General features: G+C 44.5%; 1 protein-coding gene across 5 annotated transcripts in view; it reads right to left on the bottom strand.

The window, feature by feature from the left end:
- Window positions 1-17,199, bottom strand: part of PALLD (palladin, cytoskeletal associated protein) — a 376,343-nt gene that overhangs the window by 191,372 nt on the left and 167,772 nt on the right. For all 5 annotated transcript variants that reach the window (XM_059926713.1, XM_059926714.1, XM_059926715.1 and 2 more), the window contains exons 5-8: window positions 14,303-14,408; window positions 13,148-13,222; window positions 8,870-9,011; window positions 8,265-8,288 (exon numbers count right to left, since the gene is read on the bottom strand). In XM_059926713.1, coding sequence (XP_059782696.1) covers window positions 8,265-8,288; window positions 8,870-9,011; window positions 13,148-13,222; window positions 14,303-14,408 — 347 coding nt within the window. The remainder of the gene's footprint in view (window positions 1-8,264; window positions 8,289-8,869; window positions 9,012-13,147; window positions 13,223-14,302; window positions 14,409-17,199) is intronic.

Here is a 17,199-nt window from a genome sequence, read left to right as displayed (position 1 = left end):
AGACAACACTCAGAATGGGAGAAAATATTTGCGAATGAAGCAACTGACAAAGGATTAATCTCCAAAATTTACAATCAGCTCATGTAGCTCAATATCAAATAAACAAACAACCCAATCCAAAAATGGGCAGAAGACCTAAATAGACATTTCTCCAAAGATGATATACAGATTGTCAACAAACACATGAAAGGATGCTCAACATCACCAATCATTACAGAAATGCAAATCAAAACTACAATGAGGTATCACCTCACACCAGTCAGAATGGCCATCATCAAAAAATCTACAAGCAATAAATGCTGGAGAGGGTGTGGAGAAAAGGGAACCCTCTTGCACTGTTGGTGGGAATGTAAATTGATACAGCCACTATGAAGAACAGTATGGAGGTTCCTTAAAAAACTAAAAATAGAAATACCATACAACCCAGCAATCCCACTACTGGGCATATATCATGAGAAAATCATAATTCTAAAAGACACATGCACTCCAATGTTCATTGCAGCTCTATTTACAATAGCCAGGACATGGAAGCAACCTAAATGTCCATCGACAGATGAATGGATAAAGAAGATGTGGCACACATATACAATGGAGTATTACTCAGCCATAAAAGGTAACGAAATTGAGTTATCTGTAGTGAGGTGGATGGACCTAGAGTCTGTCATACAGAGTGAAGTAAGTCAGAAAGAGAAGAACAAATACTGTATGCTTACACATATATATGGAATCTAAAAAACAACAACAAAAAAATGGTTCTGAAGAACCTAGGGGCAAGATGGAAATAAAGGTGCAGACCTACTAGAGAATGGACTTGAGGACACGGGGAGGGGGAAGGGGAAGCTGGGACGAAGTGAGAGAGTGGCATGGACATATACACACTACCAAATGTAAAATAGATAGCTAGTGGGAAGCAGCCGCATAGCACAGGGAGATCAGCTCGGTGCTTTGTGACCACCTAGAGGGGTGGGATAGGGATGGTGGGAGGGAGACGCAAGAGGGAGGGGATATGGGGATATACGTATGCATATAGCTGATTCACTTTGTTATAAAGCAGAAACTAACACACCACTGTAAAGCAATTACACTCCAATAAAGATGTTAAAAAAAGAAAAAAAAAAGGCCGCCTTCCCACTGTCAGAAAAAAGTTCAACTTCCCCAGATGTTTACCAAAGCCCTCAGGGGTATGGGGTGGGCAAGGCCACGGGGTTTCCTGGGAAATCTGGGGCTCCCGGGGGTGGGTTGGTGGGTACCTGGAGGGGCTAAGCATGGGCAGGAACTGGACAGCCGGGAGGAATCACTGGTGGTGTCTGTGTCTCTGAAATCTCTCTTTTCAAGTTCAACATGGCCAACTGCCAGATCTCAGCACCAGGTCAAATCAGAGCACTTCCGTGGGCGGTAACAGTGTTCCCAACTGACCCGGCAGGCAGTGACAGGCCGGGCCAAGCAGAGATGCGACCTGGGGTCAGCTCACCCGCGATCGTCTGTTGTCAGGGCAGGAGGTGGGCGGCGGCCCTAAGCTCTCAGGGGTGAACGCCTTGCTGTGTCTGTCCTTGTGACACATCAGTGTGCAGCCGTGACTTCCGGGCACCCCGGCCTCTGGCTGCATTTGCTGTCATGCTCCTGTCCTCACATCTTGCTCTTGCCGGTGAATTCTCTCGCTGCAGGGAGCACACCCTACAGACAAGCTGCGGAGGAAAATCCTTGAGACCCTGCAACTCTGAAAAATCTTGACCACATCTCCTTATGGAGTTGGAGGTCATTTTACACCAGAATCTGGAAGGCGTTGCTTCGCTGTCTGTGTGCCTAGTAAGCCTGTTGAGGAGTCCTAGGTCACTCTGATCCTGTTAGTTTGCTGTGACCTGTTGCTTCCTCTGTAGACACGGGGAGAATCATGGCCTCGTCCTGGATGTTGTGAATTTCACAGTGATGCACGCTGCTGTCAATGTGTTTTCATATGTTGTGCTCTCAAGTGGGTCCTTTCAATCTGGAAACTGATATCCTTCCGTTTGGGGTATGAAAAAAAAAATTTCATTGATAATCTCTCCCTTTTGTTCTCTCCTCCTGGAATCCTACTTACAGATGTGTAGTCTACCGGGGCGGGTCGCTACCATCTAATTTTCTTACCTTTTCTCTCTTACATCCCTTCTCTGTCTTTTTCTCCTACTTTGCGAGACATTTCCTAACTTTCATTTCTGCTACCAGCTTTTTCATTGCAAGCACTCCTTGTTTTCTGAATGTCCCTCCTCTCCTCCCCCCTTATACCTGTTATTTTTACTTCTTGGATGCGCTGATTTTCTTATCCCTCCGACGAGAGCGTTGCTTTGCTTTTACATCTTCTCCTCTTCGCAAGTCTGTTTCCTCCAAGCTGCTTTTTGGGGAGTTGCTCAGGCTCTCCTGTATCATCCCAGAGGGAGGTTTCTTCAGACGCCTTTGATCTCTTCTTGTCCAACGTCGTTCTGAGCCGACGGGAATCTCTGGACAGCAGAGAGCGGCTGTTCACCCTGGCCTTCCCCTGGGTGTTACCTAGATGGCCTCTGTCTTGGAGAAACTCCTGCATCATTATGGATGGAGTTTTCTTCTCTTGGGATGTTGCCATCACCCAGAAATGAGCCCTTCGGTCTCCACCAGGCTGGCCTTCTAGAGGCCAGTTTGGGGGGGCGAGGCAGAGGCACGCAGATCTCAGGGTTCCAACAGTCACGCAGTTCTCCTTTTGGTGTCTTGGTGCCTCTCCCTCTCTCCCCAGAGATTTCTCCCCAAACCTTCTTGGTTCACGAGACCCTAAGTGTCTCAGTCATTTTTTACGGTGCTCCAAAACCTAAAGATATACTGAATAGCCTTTGTTAAGCAGTTCTTTCTAAAGAACGTAATAATATTTAGGTCTTAACAAGTTAGTTATTGTTTTAAAAAGTACATATAAATTGAAGGAAAAATACCAGTATTTTATTCTTAAATCACCACAATCACGTACTAACGGATGTGTGTATCTGCTGGGAGGGCACAACCCCTCCTGGCATCAGATGGGACCCAGTCAGCCCGCTTTCACAGTCCTCCTGATTTTCACATGGGACTTGCGTTTTATCACACACACACCAAAAACTCAGTTTCACAAAGATATGACGTCACAGAAGAGAATGTAGAGTGATGTAACATTGGAACTGTTTCAAGCCGGCAGTCGTCCCCATGAGATATCAAGTGTCACTGTGTTTGTCAAAAATCTTCAGCATCTCCAGCACCTCTGCCGGAAGGTGGGGCACCCAGGGCACCCTGCCACATGGTTTGGGAACCACAGGCTTTATCCAACCCACTTTTGTTTACTCCACTATCTTAACCTGGAATCGCATTCAAACATCCTCACCGTTGCCCTCCTACTGCTCAGCACCTCAGTACATTTAAACTATAATTTACTTCACATCGTGACTCACGGGACCAAAGCACAGATTCCACTCTCCAAGATCTTGGAGGGTGGGTGGCCCTGGTGATGCACATTGAAGGTCAGGGCACCGCACGTTTATGTGCACCGTTCCCCAACCAGTAAGACACGTTGGTTTTTGGAGTTTCGATTTTGCGTGCCATGAGACAGTGCTATAGAAGTAATGCGATACAGTTTGTGGCTGTTTGCAGACGGCTGAGTCAGGACCTGAGCGCGGACAGCTGTCGAAGGAGTCTTCTGTGGCCCTGCCCTCCCCAACACTGGTCTTTGAAGGATGCAATCAGGGTAAAGTCGGAACATCAAAAAAGGAGGCCAGAGCAGGTACTATGACAGACACATGTGGGTTCTGAGTAAGCTGACTGCTATGAACTCACAAAGCTGTCTGAGAAGATGGGTGATGCAAGCTGACTTCTGTCTAGACGAGAGGAGTGGAAAACACATCAGACAGACCCAGCAGAGGAGTGACAAGAAAAACCTGTTTCCGTTGCACAAATGCATCGGCAGGGAATGGGCTGTTTCCTTCCTTATCTAAACATCTAATCCCTACGGTGGCTGTGACCAGGCACTAGTGCATTTCAGTTTCATTTCTAGGGCTGTAAAATATCTTGCCCATGAATAAGAAAAAAGAAGGAGAGTGAAGAGAAGAAAAAAAGAGATATATAGATAAATGAGGGGGGATATGGGGAAAGAAAGGGAGGGAGGGAGGCCAGCCAGCAGGGAGAGAGCAGGAGTGATCATGTCAGGAAGGGGAGAGAGGGCAGGAAAACCAGAATGCTCAGATATGTTCTGAATTTCAAAGGCTACTTATATTTTAGCATTTGGAGAATGTCTCCGACCTAGTTCTGTAAAATTTATCTCTTGCCTCAGATGTATCATAGTCATGTCAATTTTTCTCTTCTCCGTTTAACAGTGGCCAAAAAACAGCCACAAGGGAAGCCAGTTCCTATGTACATTCTCTAAGGTTGAGTAGTTCAGAGGTCTGTCTACTGGATGTAATAGTCCATCAGGTCATTTAAGGACAGTAAAAGATTCAATACATGTTCTGTTTTTTCCCCTGGAAGCATCAATGGTCAACTTCAAGTCAATGTCAGAAAACATTTGCCTACTAATAAAGGAATCGTAATCATACCTGGTTCTGTCAGGCAAGTCAGGGCATTGTTTAACTACAAATATGTGTTAGTATTTGCTTGTTCTAAAGTTCTAACTCATAACAACTCATGTAAGCAGTCACTCAAACAGTCGTTCATGCGTGTGGATTTTATTTAATTCTCTGTGCCAAGTGTAGATTTCTGAGGCAGGGTATTTTTTTTTTTTTTTTGGCCACGCACCTCAGCTTGCGGTATTTTAGTTCCCTGACCAGGGATCAAACCCGGGCCACGGCAGTGGAAGCGCCGACACCCTGGACCACCAGGGAATTTCTCTGAGGCAGAGTATTTTAATGGTCCTGTATGGAAAAAAAGAAGCAATTCCAACCATGTCGTGGAGAATATAATTGTGGAGGAATTATCAGAGGTCGGGGAAGACTAGCGGTGTTTTGTTTTTCACAGCTCCTGACTATATACGTGTTTGCCTTGTATTGACAGATTTGCTTGAAATATTGCTCTATCAAGAATTATCTGTCTTCAGCAAGCTCTATTCTTGTGGTTTGAACGGAAGAGTCTGTTTCCTTAAATGCCTCCAGATCGAACCAAAGGGGAAAGAAAAATAAGAAACTTCAGCGAACACAGCGAGGGCAGCCTTTTTCATACGTTGCTAGGACATGCAGTTTACAAGGACAGCCTTCCGTCTCCTGCTCTTCTTGGCGTGATTTTGCCACATTAAACCAAAAAGCATTTAAGAACATTCTAGAGGTCAGACCACCCCATGATGCTGCTGAGGACCGGTTTCACTAAATAATTCATGATCAAAACGATATTCTAGAAGCAAAACAGCAGACACAACTGAGACAGGCACAGTGTATGTGGTCTGAGGGGCGGTGGAGGGGCTGGAGGAGCTTCTCTCTTCCCTCCTCACCCAAATACTCCTTCTGAGTTGGTGTGTTGAGTGCTTTCAATTTTCAAACACGCACATACTCAAACTAAACTATGCAGTTTCTCACCAGTGTTTTAAATTTTCAGGTGATGCTTAGTTTGTGATTTTCCAACACAGATCACGGGAGACATTTAATAAATCATATCACCTGTGTAGGTGATGACGATGGATAAAACACGATGAAAGAAGAGTTGCATGAATTCAAACAGAATCCAAAATGCAACACCAAAGCAGCCTTAATCCATTCCACCAGGAATGCCTTCAGAACTTTTGGCCCAAGGTTTTAGTTTTATTGTACATAAAGCAGCAAAAGAGATAACCTGCTCCACAGATTTGTTCACACAGACTTTCTTGCGGATAAAGGAGATATTTGGTTCCTACCTTTATATCTATCTACCTGTCTATCTATCCATCCATCCATTCATCTATTATCTATCTATCCATGCCTGTCTAGTCTATTTAAAATAGCAATGTAAAAGATATGCCTTAACCCCCATAGGATTTCCACATCAGGTCACGCAGGAGATTGAGTCTCAGAAGTCCCCTGTATCAGGGAACAGCACTGTGCAATTTTATACAAAGCCATGTCACAGCAAAATATGCAGTTGTGTGGCTTCCACAGTTTGAAAAGTGACCACAGTACCTGACGTGGGGACTGTACAGGTGGGTGGTGGGGTCTGGGTGTAACTCACAACAAGAAGGTATCAGATTAGCTCTTGCACAGCAAAGGAAACCATAAACAAAACGAAAAGACAGCCCACAGAATGGGAGAAAATATTTGCAAATGAAGCGAACGACAAGGGATTAACCTCCAAAATATACAAAAAGCTCATGCAGCTCAATAGAAAAAAAAAACCAAACAACCCAATCAAAAAATGGGAGGAAGATCTAAATAGACATTTCTCCAAAGATGACATACAGATGGCCAATATGCACATGAAAAGATGCTCAACATCACTAATTATTAGAGAAATGCAAATAAAGACCACAATGAGGTATCACCTCACACTGGTCAGAATGGCCATCATCAAAAATTCTACAAACAATAAATTCTGGAGAGGGTGTGGAGAAAAGGGAATCCTCCTACATTACTGGTGGGAATGTAAACTGGTACAGCCACTACGGAGAACAGTATGGAGGGTCCTTAAAAAACTAAAAACAGAGCTACCATATGATCCAGCAATTCCAGTCACGGGCATATATCCAGAGAAAACTGTAATTCAAAAAGAGACATGCACCCCAATGTTCATTGCAGCACTATTCTCAATAGCCAGGACATGGAAGCAACCTAAATGTCCATCGACAGATGAATGGATAAAGAAGATGTGGTACCTGTATACAATGGAATATAACTCACCCATAAAAAAGAACACGATAATGCCATTTGCAGCAACATGGATGGACCCAGAGATTGTCATACTGAGTGAAGTAAGTCAGACAAAAACAAATATCATATGATATTACTTATATATGGAATCTAAAAACATGGTACAAATGAACTTATTTACAAAACGGAAGTAGAGTCACAGACAGAAAACAAACTTATGGTTACCAGGGGGTAAGGGGAAGGAAGGGATAAATTGGGAGATTGGGATCAACATATACACACTACTATGTATATATAATAGATAATAAGGACCTACTGTAGAGCACAGGGAACTCTACTCAATATTCTGTAATGACTTATACGGGAAAAGAACCTAAAAGAGTGGATATATATACGTGTATAAATGATTCACTTTGCTGTACACCTGAAACTACACAACATTGTAAATCAACTATATAATCCAATAAAAACTAATTAATTAAAAAAAAGAAGGTATCAGATCAATTCCAGTTTTTCCCTCAGGCTGACACTCAGCATCCCTTCCGCTTTGGACCCTCACAGGCTCACACTCTGCTTTTCAGGCCCCGGTGCGTGGGTGTGAGAGGCTCAGGACTGCCCTCGGTCTCTCTGACCAGGAGCCACCACAATCCCCGAGAAAGGCCAAGCCGGGTCTGGCTCCCAAGAGATGTGCAGCCGGGTCTGCGTGATGCTGAAGCAGAGACACACGTTTTCCACCCTTTGGCAAGAAGGGAGTGAAACTGGTGACTTTGCTGATGGGAAAAATACTAAGAAAGTAGTCTTCGAGGAGGATGTGCTGTGAAACACCTGGACAAAAATTTCTGCTTCTCTTATAAACATCGCTTTCGTCTATAGGAGCCATAAAAATACAAGAAGTGCGAGGCGGGAGGGGAGGGCACCTGGGCTTCTGGACCACACGGCTCTGATGAGGCCCAGGGAGGTGCAATTCCAAGGCAAGATGCCTTTCTTCCTGGTGTAGCACAGGAAGCGCTCATGGGTCAGGGCACATTAATGAGAGATGCCGGGTGGTCACTCTGCTGACACCTTCAGGCTGCTTTCCCGTGAGGTGCATTTCCAGGCTGGGGTCTAGTTGTTGGTGGCTTTTGGTCAGCAGAAATATGCAACAGATCATGCTTTTCTCCTGGAATCTTAGGAGGATGCTTTTTCATCTTGAGCTTAATTTGCTTTCTGAGTATAACAGACTACAGTTTTAAAAGCCTTAAGTCACTGAGCTTGACCTTCTTGTCTGAATGGAACTTCATGTTTCCCTCATAAAGAACTTGATGTAAAACGCAGTGTGCAGACCTCACGATAAAGAAGATATTGTCTGTAAGGGGGTTTCACATTTCCAGGGAACTGCAAAAACACTGTTCTGCTTATGGCTTTAAAACGGAAACAAAGAGCTATTGAAACCAAAGAGATACATTACCAGAGAGAAAAAAAGAAAAAGCTTCTTACCAGGTTCAGCTGTGGATCGAGGTTCTGTTTCCCACATGAGAAAAAGAGAAATCAAAACAGAGTATTAGACTGGGCTTCCGTTCATACTAAACCTACCCATCTTTTTGTGTGACCCTGTCTAGGACATGTCTACAGAAATGGTGCAGACAAACTCCATCAGGGCGGCTTTAATGTGCCGCACCCTGCACGTCCTCCCCACTAGGAGAACAGAAATCTATGCATCTCACACTACAGTATATAAAATAGATAATCAACAAGGACCTACTGTATGGCACAGGAAACTCTACTCAATATTCTGTAATATCCTATATGGGAAAAGACTGAAAAAGAATGACTATATGTATACGTATAACTGAATCACCTTGCTGTACACCTGAAACTTACACAACACTGTAAATCAACTATCTTCCAATATAAAATAAAAATTAAATTAAATATTAAAACAAATAAAATGCAAAGAAAGGAAGGAAGGGAGGGAGGGAGGGAGGGAGGGAGGAAGGAAGAAATCCATGCATCTCAGTGACTAAGCCCTTCCTGGTTCTCCTGGAGCTCGACAAGAGGGCTTGGTCAGACCTGGGGGCGGTGGCACGGGCCCCTCTCCTTACTTTTCTGTAGGATCCGGAAGTCTGGAGAGTCCTGGATTTCACTGCCTTGTCGGAACCACTGGACCTGCAGGGGGGGCGTGCCTCGGACCCGGCACTCCAGCACAGACGCCTGTCCCTTGGAGGCTGAGATGCTTTGCAGCTCCTGAAATGCAAGGATCCGTGCACGTCAGGCCTTGGTGTGGTCTCACCCAGCTTCACAACACAGAGCAACACTTCCCAACCTTAGAGAAGCAAACGCAGGCTTTGCAGCATAAAATTGGGTCAGGAGAAACACCTTTAACTGCATGTAATGAAGTGAGTAAGGCTTCCCATGGGGCCGGCAGAAACGCTGGGCCCATCCTGCAAAGGTACGGCTCTAGCATTCACGGAATTTTATGGTAATGGGTACCTTTATCTACACTGAAGAGTGGGCTGGTGGAATGCAAACCTCTTTAAAGAATCGCACTCCATCTGAGTGTAGATTCCTGAGAGACCCAGACAGGAAGGCAGGGAGACCCCACTTGTCTCCCAAGCTCTGAGCTTCTCGCGGGGCACCACCTCTGCCCACCAGCTTCCTGGGTCCGCTTTACCAGGATGAGGGTTGGCATTTTCTCATTTGGAGATTCTCAGTGAAATAAGAAAACAGGAGCACTTCCCCAGCCTGACCTTCCTTGCCTCTTTCCCCGCTGTCACCCTGGTGCCACCCACTCCAACTCCAGCCCAATAAATGTTTACAACCCAACAGACCAGAAATGTGTTTGGCTTCACAGATGCAAAGACGTGAAGCTTGTAAACCGGCTATTAAATACCAAAGGAATAACTGGCCCCTTCCAGGTGTCCGCACTCTGCCTTTCCCCTCTGCGATTGCTTAGCCACTGGCCCACTGAAACTTTTTGGCTATTTACCCTTCTGACTACAGAGTATTGCATCTGATAAAGGACATGAAGAACTCTTAAAAGAAGTCAAATACGATCAAGTAATTCACCTATGCAGAGACCCAAAGCAAACAAATTCACATCAGGAAGTTTTGTGGGTTTTTTTCCTATTTCTGTTTTTGCTTTTTATTTTACATTTTTCTGAAGAGACAGCCAATGGTGTGCTGGGAAAAACAGACCCTGCAGCAAGTGGCCTGCAGTGTGTGTGCCCCGGCCCCATGGAAATCCTCAAAGTCCGTGATGTGGGCAGAACCATAAAAGTCTACTGTGAAGTCTGGGAAGGCATTTGATAAGAATTTTGGCGGCTAAGGTCTTTTTTGTTTGTTTGTTTTTTTAATGGAAAGGTGAAGATTATTACCTACTTCTGAGTGCATTCTCTCTCCACCCTTACTTTTAACTGTAGGAAAATCTCTGGTTTTAAATTGACTTTCACTTTCTGATTGGTCCAGAAAGCGCTAATTTAGCAGATCAGCAGGGAAGATGTGGCCCACGGGGTCCAGCTTGTGTGGATGGATGAATCAACGCCCCCGGCTTGTCCAGGAAGTGTTCACAGCACGTTACAGATGCTGCACAAATCTTCTTCACGTGTGAGCCTGCAGACACCACAGGGGGACTCTGTTTGCTCCTAGGATTATGCATTTTGTTCAAACACTGGAAAATCACATAGGTGGTAAATGGGAAGATGCCAAAGACTTTACACAGTCAAACCTCTGTGGTTAGCCCAGGTGTGCCACCTGGCCCCTCCCGGAGTGAGCTTTTTCTCTCGACAGAAGCCACCGTAAACATGGTTCGCTTGTAGGAACCACAGTGAGGACCCCAAGGGAGGCCGAGAGCCACCTTCAGAGGCTGACCTTGGCAGTCAGGGTCGTCCACTCGGCAGACTCTGGGACCCCTGGGTGTTTCAGGGTCCACAGAAGAGCATCTCTCGTTGTCAGGTCCACCTGGTACTGAGATTCCTGGGAGGGTCTACTGCTCTGGGGAGAAATGCCACACACAGCAGGCTGCTCTCCTGGCCCCATGTGTGTCCCTGTGACTCACAGCCCCGCTGTCCCCACCAGCTCTGCGGCTCTGGCTCAGCCCCTGGGAACCTTTCCCAGCGACGTGGGAGAGCACGGATGGAGGCGCCAGTGGACTTGCAAAGCCCAGGCCGCCCCCTGCCACCACCATCCCCTCCGGAACCAGAGCCCAGGCCCCCAAAGGACAGTGCAGAGCGGGGAGAGGCGCCGGCCACAGGGAAAGGGCGCAGGTGCCAGTGAGGAAGAAGAAGACGGTGCAGAACGGGGCGACATCCACTGTCCAGACCCAGGACGTGCAGCTGCAGGCACGGGGACACAGCCCTGAGCTCCGGCCACTCTACAGTTTGCGACTTAAAAACTCAAGCTTTGTGAAAACGCTGAATTCTGGTTTACTTTTCTTTCTGTTAAGCTCAGAGAACGCTTCCTGGTTTTCTCTGGGGAAGGGGGGACGCTGCTGCCGGAACCTCTGTCTCAGGAGCTGGACTGCACTGCAGGGGACAGGAACAGGGTATGTGCCTGGGACTGAGGGTCTCTCATGGCCCTGGAGGAATTCCGCGGCCCTGAGGGAGGGAAGGAAACTCTCGGGGCCTCTCCCCTCCCTGATGCCACCAGGACACGCTTGATCGGCCTCAACCCAGAGGTGCACGGGGCCCTGGCTCCAAAATCAACCGTGTCCCCAGCAACAGTGTGGCAGGTAACACAGATTTCCCGGCCAGTTTCATGAGGCTGCTTGAGAAAAACTCTTAAACTACAGGTAAACGTGCCGTGCTCACCCCTCCGTACACAACTCCGGCTCTAAGCACCAGAGGATGGACGACCCCATGGGCTGTTACACCGACACAGTTGCTGGCAGGTTTGGCATGCCTGTTTTCTTTCTTTTTGGGTATTTTATCCTGGGAGGCGACTTCAATGTTGCTGTCAACAATTATCATTTGTTGCATCCTCCGGTCAATAGTCTGTTCATGAAAAGGTCTTTAAGCAAGCTGGATGCAGGCTGGCTTAGGAGAAAGAAATCATTCCCTACATGAAGACCATCCACATGCTCTTCTTGGCTGCCTTGCAGATTTATAGCTTTTAGATGATGGGTTTATAGAAACTGCTTTCACATTTGTCTTTAGTTCCTTGGAATTGATTTTTGTGAAAAGTGTGAGGTCGGGGCCCACCTCTGCTGAAGAACCCACCCTGCAGTGACCGCGGGTTGCTGGGGTGTCTTGTGGGCACTCTCTGGGCCTCGTTCGTCCGTTTGTCCAGCCTTGAGCCAGCACTGCTCTCCTGATGCTCTGGCCTTGGGAAGTCTTGACATCTCAGATCCCTAACACCATCTCCTCCTGCAGGAGGGCCCTGGCTGCTCTGAGCCACTTTATCTTCCACAAAATGTTTAGAATCAAATGGCCAAGTTCAACATCAAACACAAATAAAAACAAGGAACCTGTTGGAATTTGAGCTAGATCTGCATTGAATTTAGAGACTGGTCTAGGGTCATGACTTCTGACAGTGTACTGGTGCACAGGCATGGTGCACCTACCTCTTCCTTTACTTGTGTCTTTTCAAGTGTCTTTCAAATAAAAAAAATGACACAATGAACTTATATACAAAACAGAAACAGACCCACAGACATAGAAAACAAACTTATGATTACCAAAGGGGAAAGGAGGGGGGATAAATTAGGAGTTTGGGATTGACATAAACACACTACAATATATAAGAGATAGACAACAAGGACCTACTACTATATGCCACAGTGAACTATACTCAATACTTTGTAATAACTTATAAGGGAAAAGAATCTGAAAAAAAGTATATGTATAACAGAATCACTTTCCTGTACACCTGAAACTAACACAACATTGTAAATCAACTACACTCCAATAAAAAAAATAAAGTTTCTAACTTTCTCAAAAAGGGGGGTAGGAAACAGAGAAGAAATACTACCTGGAACCATTTCTGAGCTGAACAGTTGACCAATGAAATGTATGTCATCAGCTTGGCAATGCAAAACACCAACTTGGACAAACTGAAAATTAGTCAGTTTTTTAAAAAAACGTCTATAAAACTTGCCGGTTCTCCCAGTTCCCTACCCAGCATTTTGTGTTGTTTCTTGTACTGTTTCCCAGTCTATCCTGAGCTCTGTCAGGTCCAACGTGAGCAGGGCCACCTCTCTCAGACCCTTTACAAACTACGGTCACACAGCAGCTGCGCAACAAGTATCTATTCAGCCCAAAGGTAACCATGATAAGAGCCGGCTCGTCCACTCGCTGTAATTTTTAAAGACTGCTCCACGAAGCCACAGGGGAATGGAACCTAAGGCCCAGAGCAGACCCCCTGAATGAGACGCACGGATGCCAGACCTTGGTGAAAACAGGCGGGAAGCAGGCGGCTGCGGGTCCATCTGGCCGGCAGAGGCACGAGGTGGGGCTGGGAGCCTGAAAAGCAGAGGCACGTGGGTCAAACTCGGAACATACGAACCGCTGAAAAGATGGGCTCTATGACCTGGCATTATTGGGACGGCGCCCGAGAGGGACCCGCGTGGGTGACAGCACGGCCGCTGACAGGGCTTAGCACTTATCAATACTTACATATCAAACACTAAAAGGAGTCCACTGCCTTAATCAGAACTATTTCTGTAAAGTCCACTCTGGGTTAGGGGTTTAAAGGAAATATCTACTATACGTGCCATCGCTGAGTAACTTCTACTGGTTGGTTCTTTTCCAGTTTATGATCTCAGATGTGTTTTCTCCACTGGCTGTGTACCCTACACATCATAGAGTAAGTCACATACTAGAATTTCTAACATACCCATGGGTGCCCGGTAGGCTGAGGGCACACTCATGCTCATTAGACACACTTAGGAGACAGGAATGAGCTCACATTTCAAGAGTGTTGGGTTTGAAGACACTCTTCACAGCACAAAGTATCATAGTTGATTTAGAAACATCTGGATTTTAATTTTTTACATTAAAAACACCTTCATGTTTTTTGTGTTTTGCAAAGTAAACTTACTACAATGACTTTCCAGTCGTTTGTACTGCTATTCTTTCTTGGATAAAGCAGTCTTACAATGAAATAAAAAAGCAGGATCAAACTGCATGGTGAAGGGAAGGAATCTGAATTTTTTTCTGTATTATCTGTTTAGCTCTTAGAGGACGGGAAAACTTTTGTCAGCAGGTGGACTTTTCTAGTCTTCTACTTTGTTTTAACGAAGCTAATGAATTTGGCTACACAGAAGATGGCACATACGGGGAGAATCCAACAGTAATAGCTAAAACAGATGCCATTTTATCAGAGTATTGGCTGCTAGAAAGAGAAATTCCCAAAGGAAATGCAGATATTGATTAATCGGTGGCGTGTCTTTGATTAGAGATTACTTTTAGTGCATTAAAAGGAAGAACTTTATTTACCATTTTCTTTTCTCCCAGTTGTGTGTCCACTTAGAAAATATTTCAAGGGAGTACTAGTTATATTCTTCAGTGAGTTTGACTCCTTGTGGGCTGTGGAACACTTACCTGTTGAACAGGGACAGACAGTGGCTGAATCACGGCTGTGGTCACCCCTGTCTTTGGAGATGATGATCCTATCGTCAAGGAAACAGAAGTTGTTTTCTTCTGAGCCCTGGAAGATAAGGGGCCAAGGGTTCAGTCAGAATTTTTTAAGCAGGAAGTATTCTTTGAAACAATTCCACAGAATAGCCCAGTTTCTTTATGTCTACTCAACCCGCTTCAACTGTAAGTGCTTCCGACATTGGGACCCATGACCTACAGTTAGAATAGCGGTGGTCAGTAGAGGCACAGATGGCCCTAAACATTAGTAAAATAAACACAGAGAAAAAGGAAAAATAGCTCATGTAACTATGTATCTCAGCTCTTACCAGAGAGCTGAAAGTATTGAACTGGAAATCCTAAGAGAAAAGAAAATACTTGGAAAAACTTCAGTCTCTAACGCTAAGCAGATACGTGAAACGTGTAGGGTTGGGGGTTCTATATTTAATGCAGAGTTCTCGTTGTCTATTTTCAGTCTAGCAGCTGTTCTTTGTTCTGGCTTCTCACTGTGTAAAGTCAAGAGTATCTTGGAATTTTTGTTTTGGTGCATAAAACTTAGACTTGTTTCCAGGCCCAATTTTGCTAAGTCACGGGCTGTGTAATCTCAAGCGACTCATGTCACTTCACTAAACCTGAGATGTTGGCCTGGAGGCACAGGTGGCAGAGTATGTGATCTTATGAAGATCCCTTTAACATGAATATTCAGTGATTATTTGATGTTAAATGGCTATAATTGTTATGTATATACTAGCAAATGAATGAAATGTATTAGGACAATCTCGATGTTTATGGAGTCTTCTACAAAATTTTGGTAGATTTTACTTTTTTATTTTTTTAAAACATCTTTATTGGAGTATAATTGCTTTACAATGGTGTGTTAGTTTCTGCTTTATAACAAGGTGAATCAGTTATACATATACATATATCCCCATATCTCCTCCCTCTTGCGTCTCCCTCCCACCCTCCCTATCCCACCCCTCTAGGTGGTCACAAAGCACTGAGCTGATCTCCCTGTGCTATGCGGCTGCTTCCCACTAGCTATTTTACATTTGGTAGTGTATATATGTCCATGCCACTCTCTCACTTCGTCCCAGCTTAGCCTTCCCCCTCCCCGTGTCCTCAAGTCCATTCCCTATGTCTGCATCTTTATTCCTGTCCTGCCCCTAGGTTCTTCAGAACCTTTTTTTCTTTTTTTTAGATTCCATATATATGTGTTAGCATACAGTATTTATTTTTCTCTTTCTGACTTACTTCACTCTGCATGACAGTCTCTAGGTCCATCCACCTCACTACAAATAACTCAATTTCATTTCTTTTAATGGCTGAGTAATATTCCATTGTATATATGTGCCACATCTTCTTTATCCATTCATCTGTCACTTCCATGTCCTGGCTATTGTAAAGACAGCTGCAGTGAACACTGTGGTACACAACTCTTTGAATTACGGTTTTCTCAGGGTATATGCCCAGTAGTGGGATTGCTGGGTTGTATGGTAGTTCTATTTGTAGTTTTTTAAGGAACCTCCATACTGTTCTCCATAGTGGCTGTATCAATTTACATTCCTACCAACAGTGCAAGAGGATTCCCTTTTCTCCACACCCTCTCCAGCATTTATTGTTTGTAGATTTTTTGATGATGGCCATTCTGACCGGTGTGAGCTGATACCTCATTGTAGTTTTGATTTGCAATTCTCTAATGATTAGTGATGTTGAGCATCCTTTCACGTGTTTGTTGGCAATCTGTATATCTTCTTTGGAGAAATGTCTATTTAGGTCTTCTGCCCATATTTGGATTGGGTTGTTTGTTTTTTTGATATTGAGCTGCATGAGCTGCTTGTAAATTTTAGAGATTAATCCTTTGTCAGTTGCTTCATTTGCAAATATTTTCTCCCATTCTGAGGGTTGTCTTTTCATCTTGTTTATGGTTTCCTTTGCTGTGCAAAAGCTCTTAAGTTTCAATAGGTCCCATTTGTTTATTTTTGGTTTTCTTTCCATTTCTCTAGGAGGTGGGTCAAAAAGGATCTTGCAGTGATTGATGTCATAGAGTGTTCTGCCTATGTTTTCCTCTAAGAGTTTTATAGTGTCTGGCCTTACATTTAGGTCTTGAATCCATTTTGAGTTTATTTTTGTGTATGGTGTTAGGGAGTGTTCTAATTTCAGTCTTTTACATGTAGCTGTCCAGTTTTCCCAGCACCACTTATTGAAGAGACTGTCTTTTCTCCATTGTATACTCTTGCCTCCTTTATCAAAGATAAGATGACCATAGGTGCATGGGTTTATCTCTGGGCTTTCTATCTTGTTCCATTGATCTATATTTCTGTTTCTGTGCCAGTACCATACTGTCTTGATTACTGTAGCTTTGTAGTAGAGTCCGAAGCCCAGGAGCCTGATTCCTCCAGCTCCGTTTTTCTTTCTCAAGATTGCTTTGGCTATTCGGGGTCTTCAGTGTTTCCATACAAATTGTGAAATTTTTTGTTCTAATTCTGTGAAAAATGCCATTGGTAGTTTGACAGGGATTGTATTGAACCTGTGGACTGCTTTGCGTAGTATAGTCATTTTCACAATATTGATTCTTCCAATCCAAGAACATGGTATATCTCTCCATTTGTTGGTATCATCTTTAATTTCTTTCATCAGTGTCTTATAGTTTTCTGCATACAGGTCTTTTGTCTCCTTAGGTAGGTTTATTCCTAGGTATTTTATTCTTTTTGTTGCAGTGGTAAATGGGAGTGTTTCCTTAATTGCTCTTTCAGATTTTTCATCATTAGTGTATAGGAATGCAAGAGATTTCTGTGCATTAATTTTGTATCCTGTTACTTTACCGAATTCATTGATTAGCTCTAGTAGTTTTCTGGTAGCATCTT

This window comes from Balaenoptera ricei, chromosome 6, assembly GCF_028023285.1.
Source record: "Balaenoptera ricei isolate mBalRic1 chromosome 6, mBalRic1.hap2, whole genome shotgun sequence".
Classification (NCBI taxonomy): Eukaryota; Metazoa; Chordata; class Mammalia; order Artiodactyla; family Balaenopteridae; genus Balaenoptera; species Balaenoptera ricei.
Note: the sequence above shows the minus strand (reverse complement) of the source record. Positions and strands in the feature narration are given on the sequence as shown.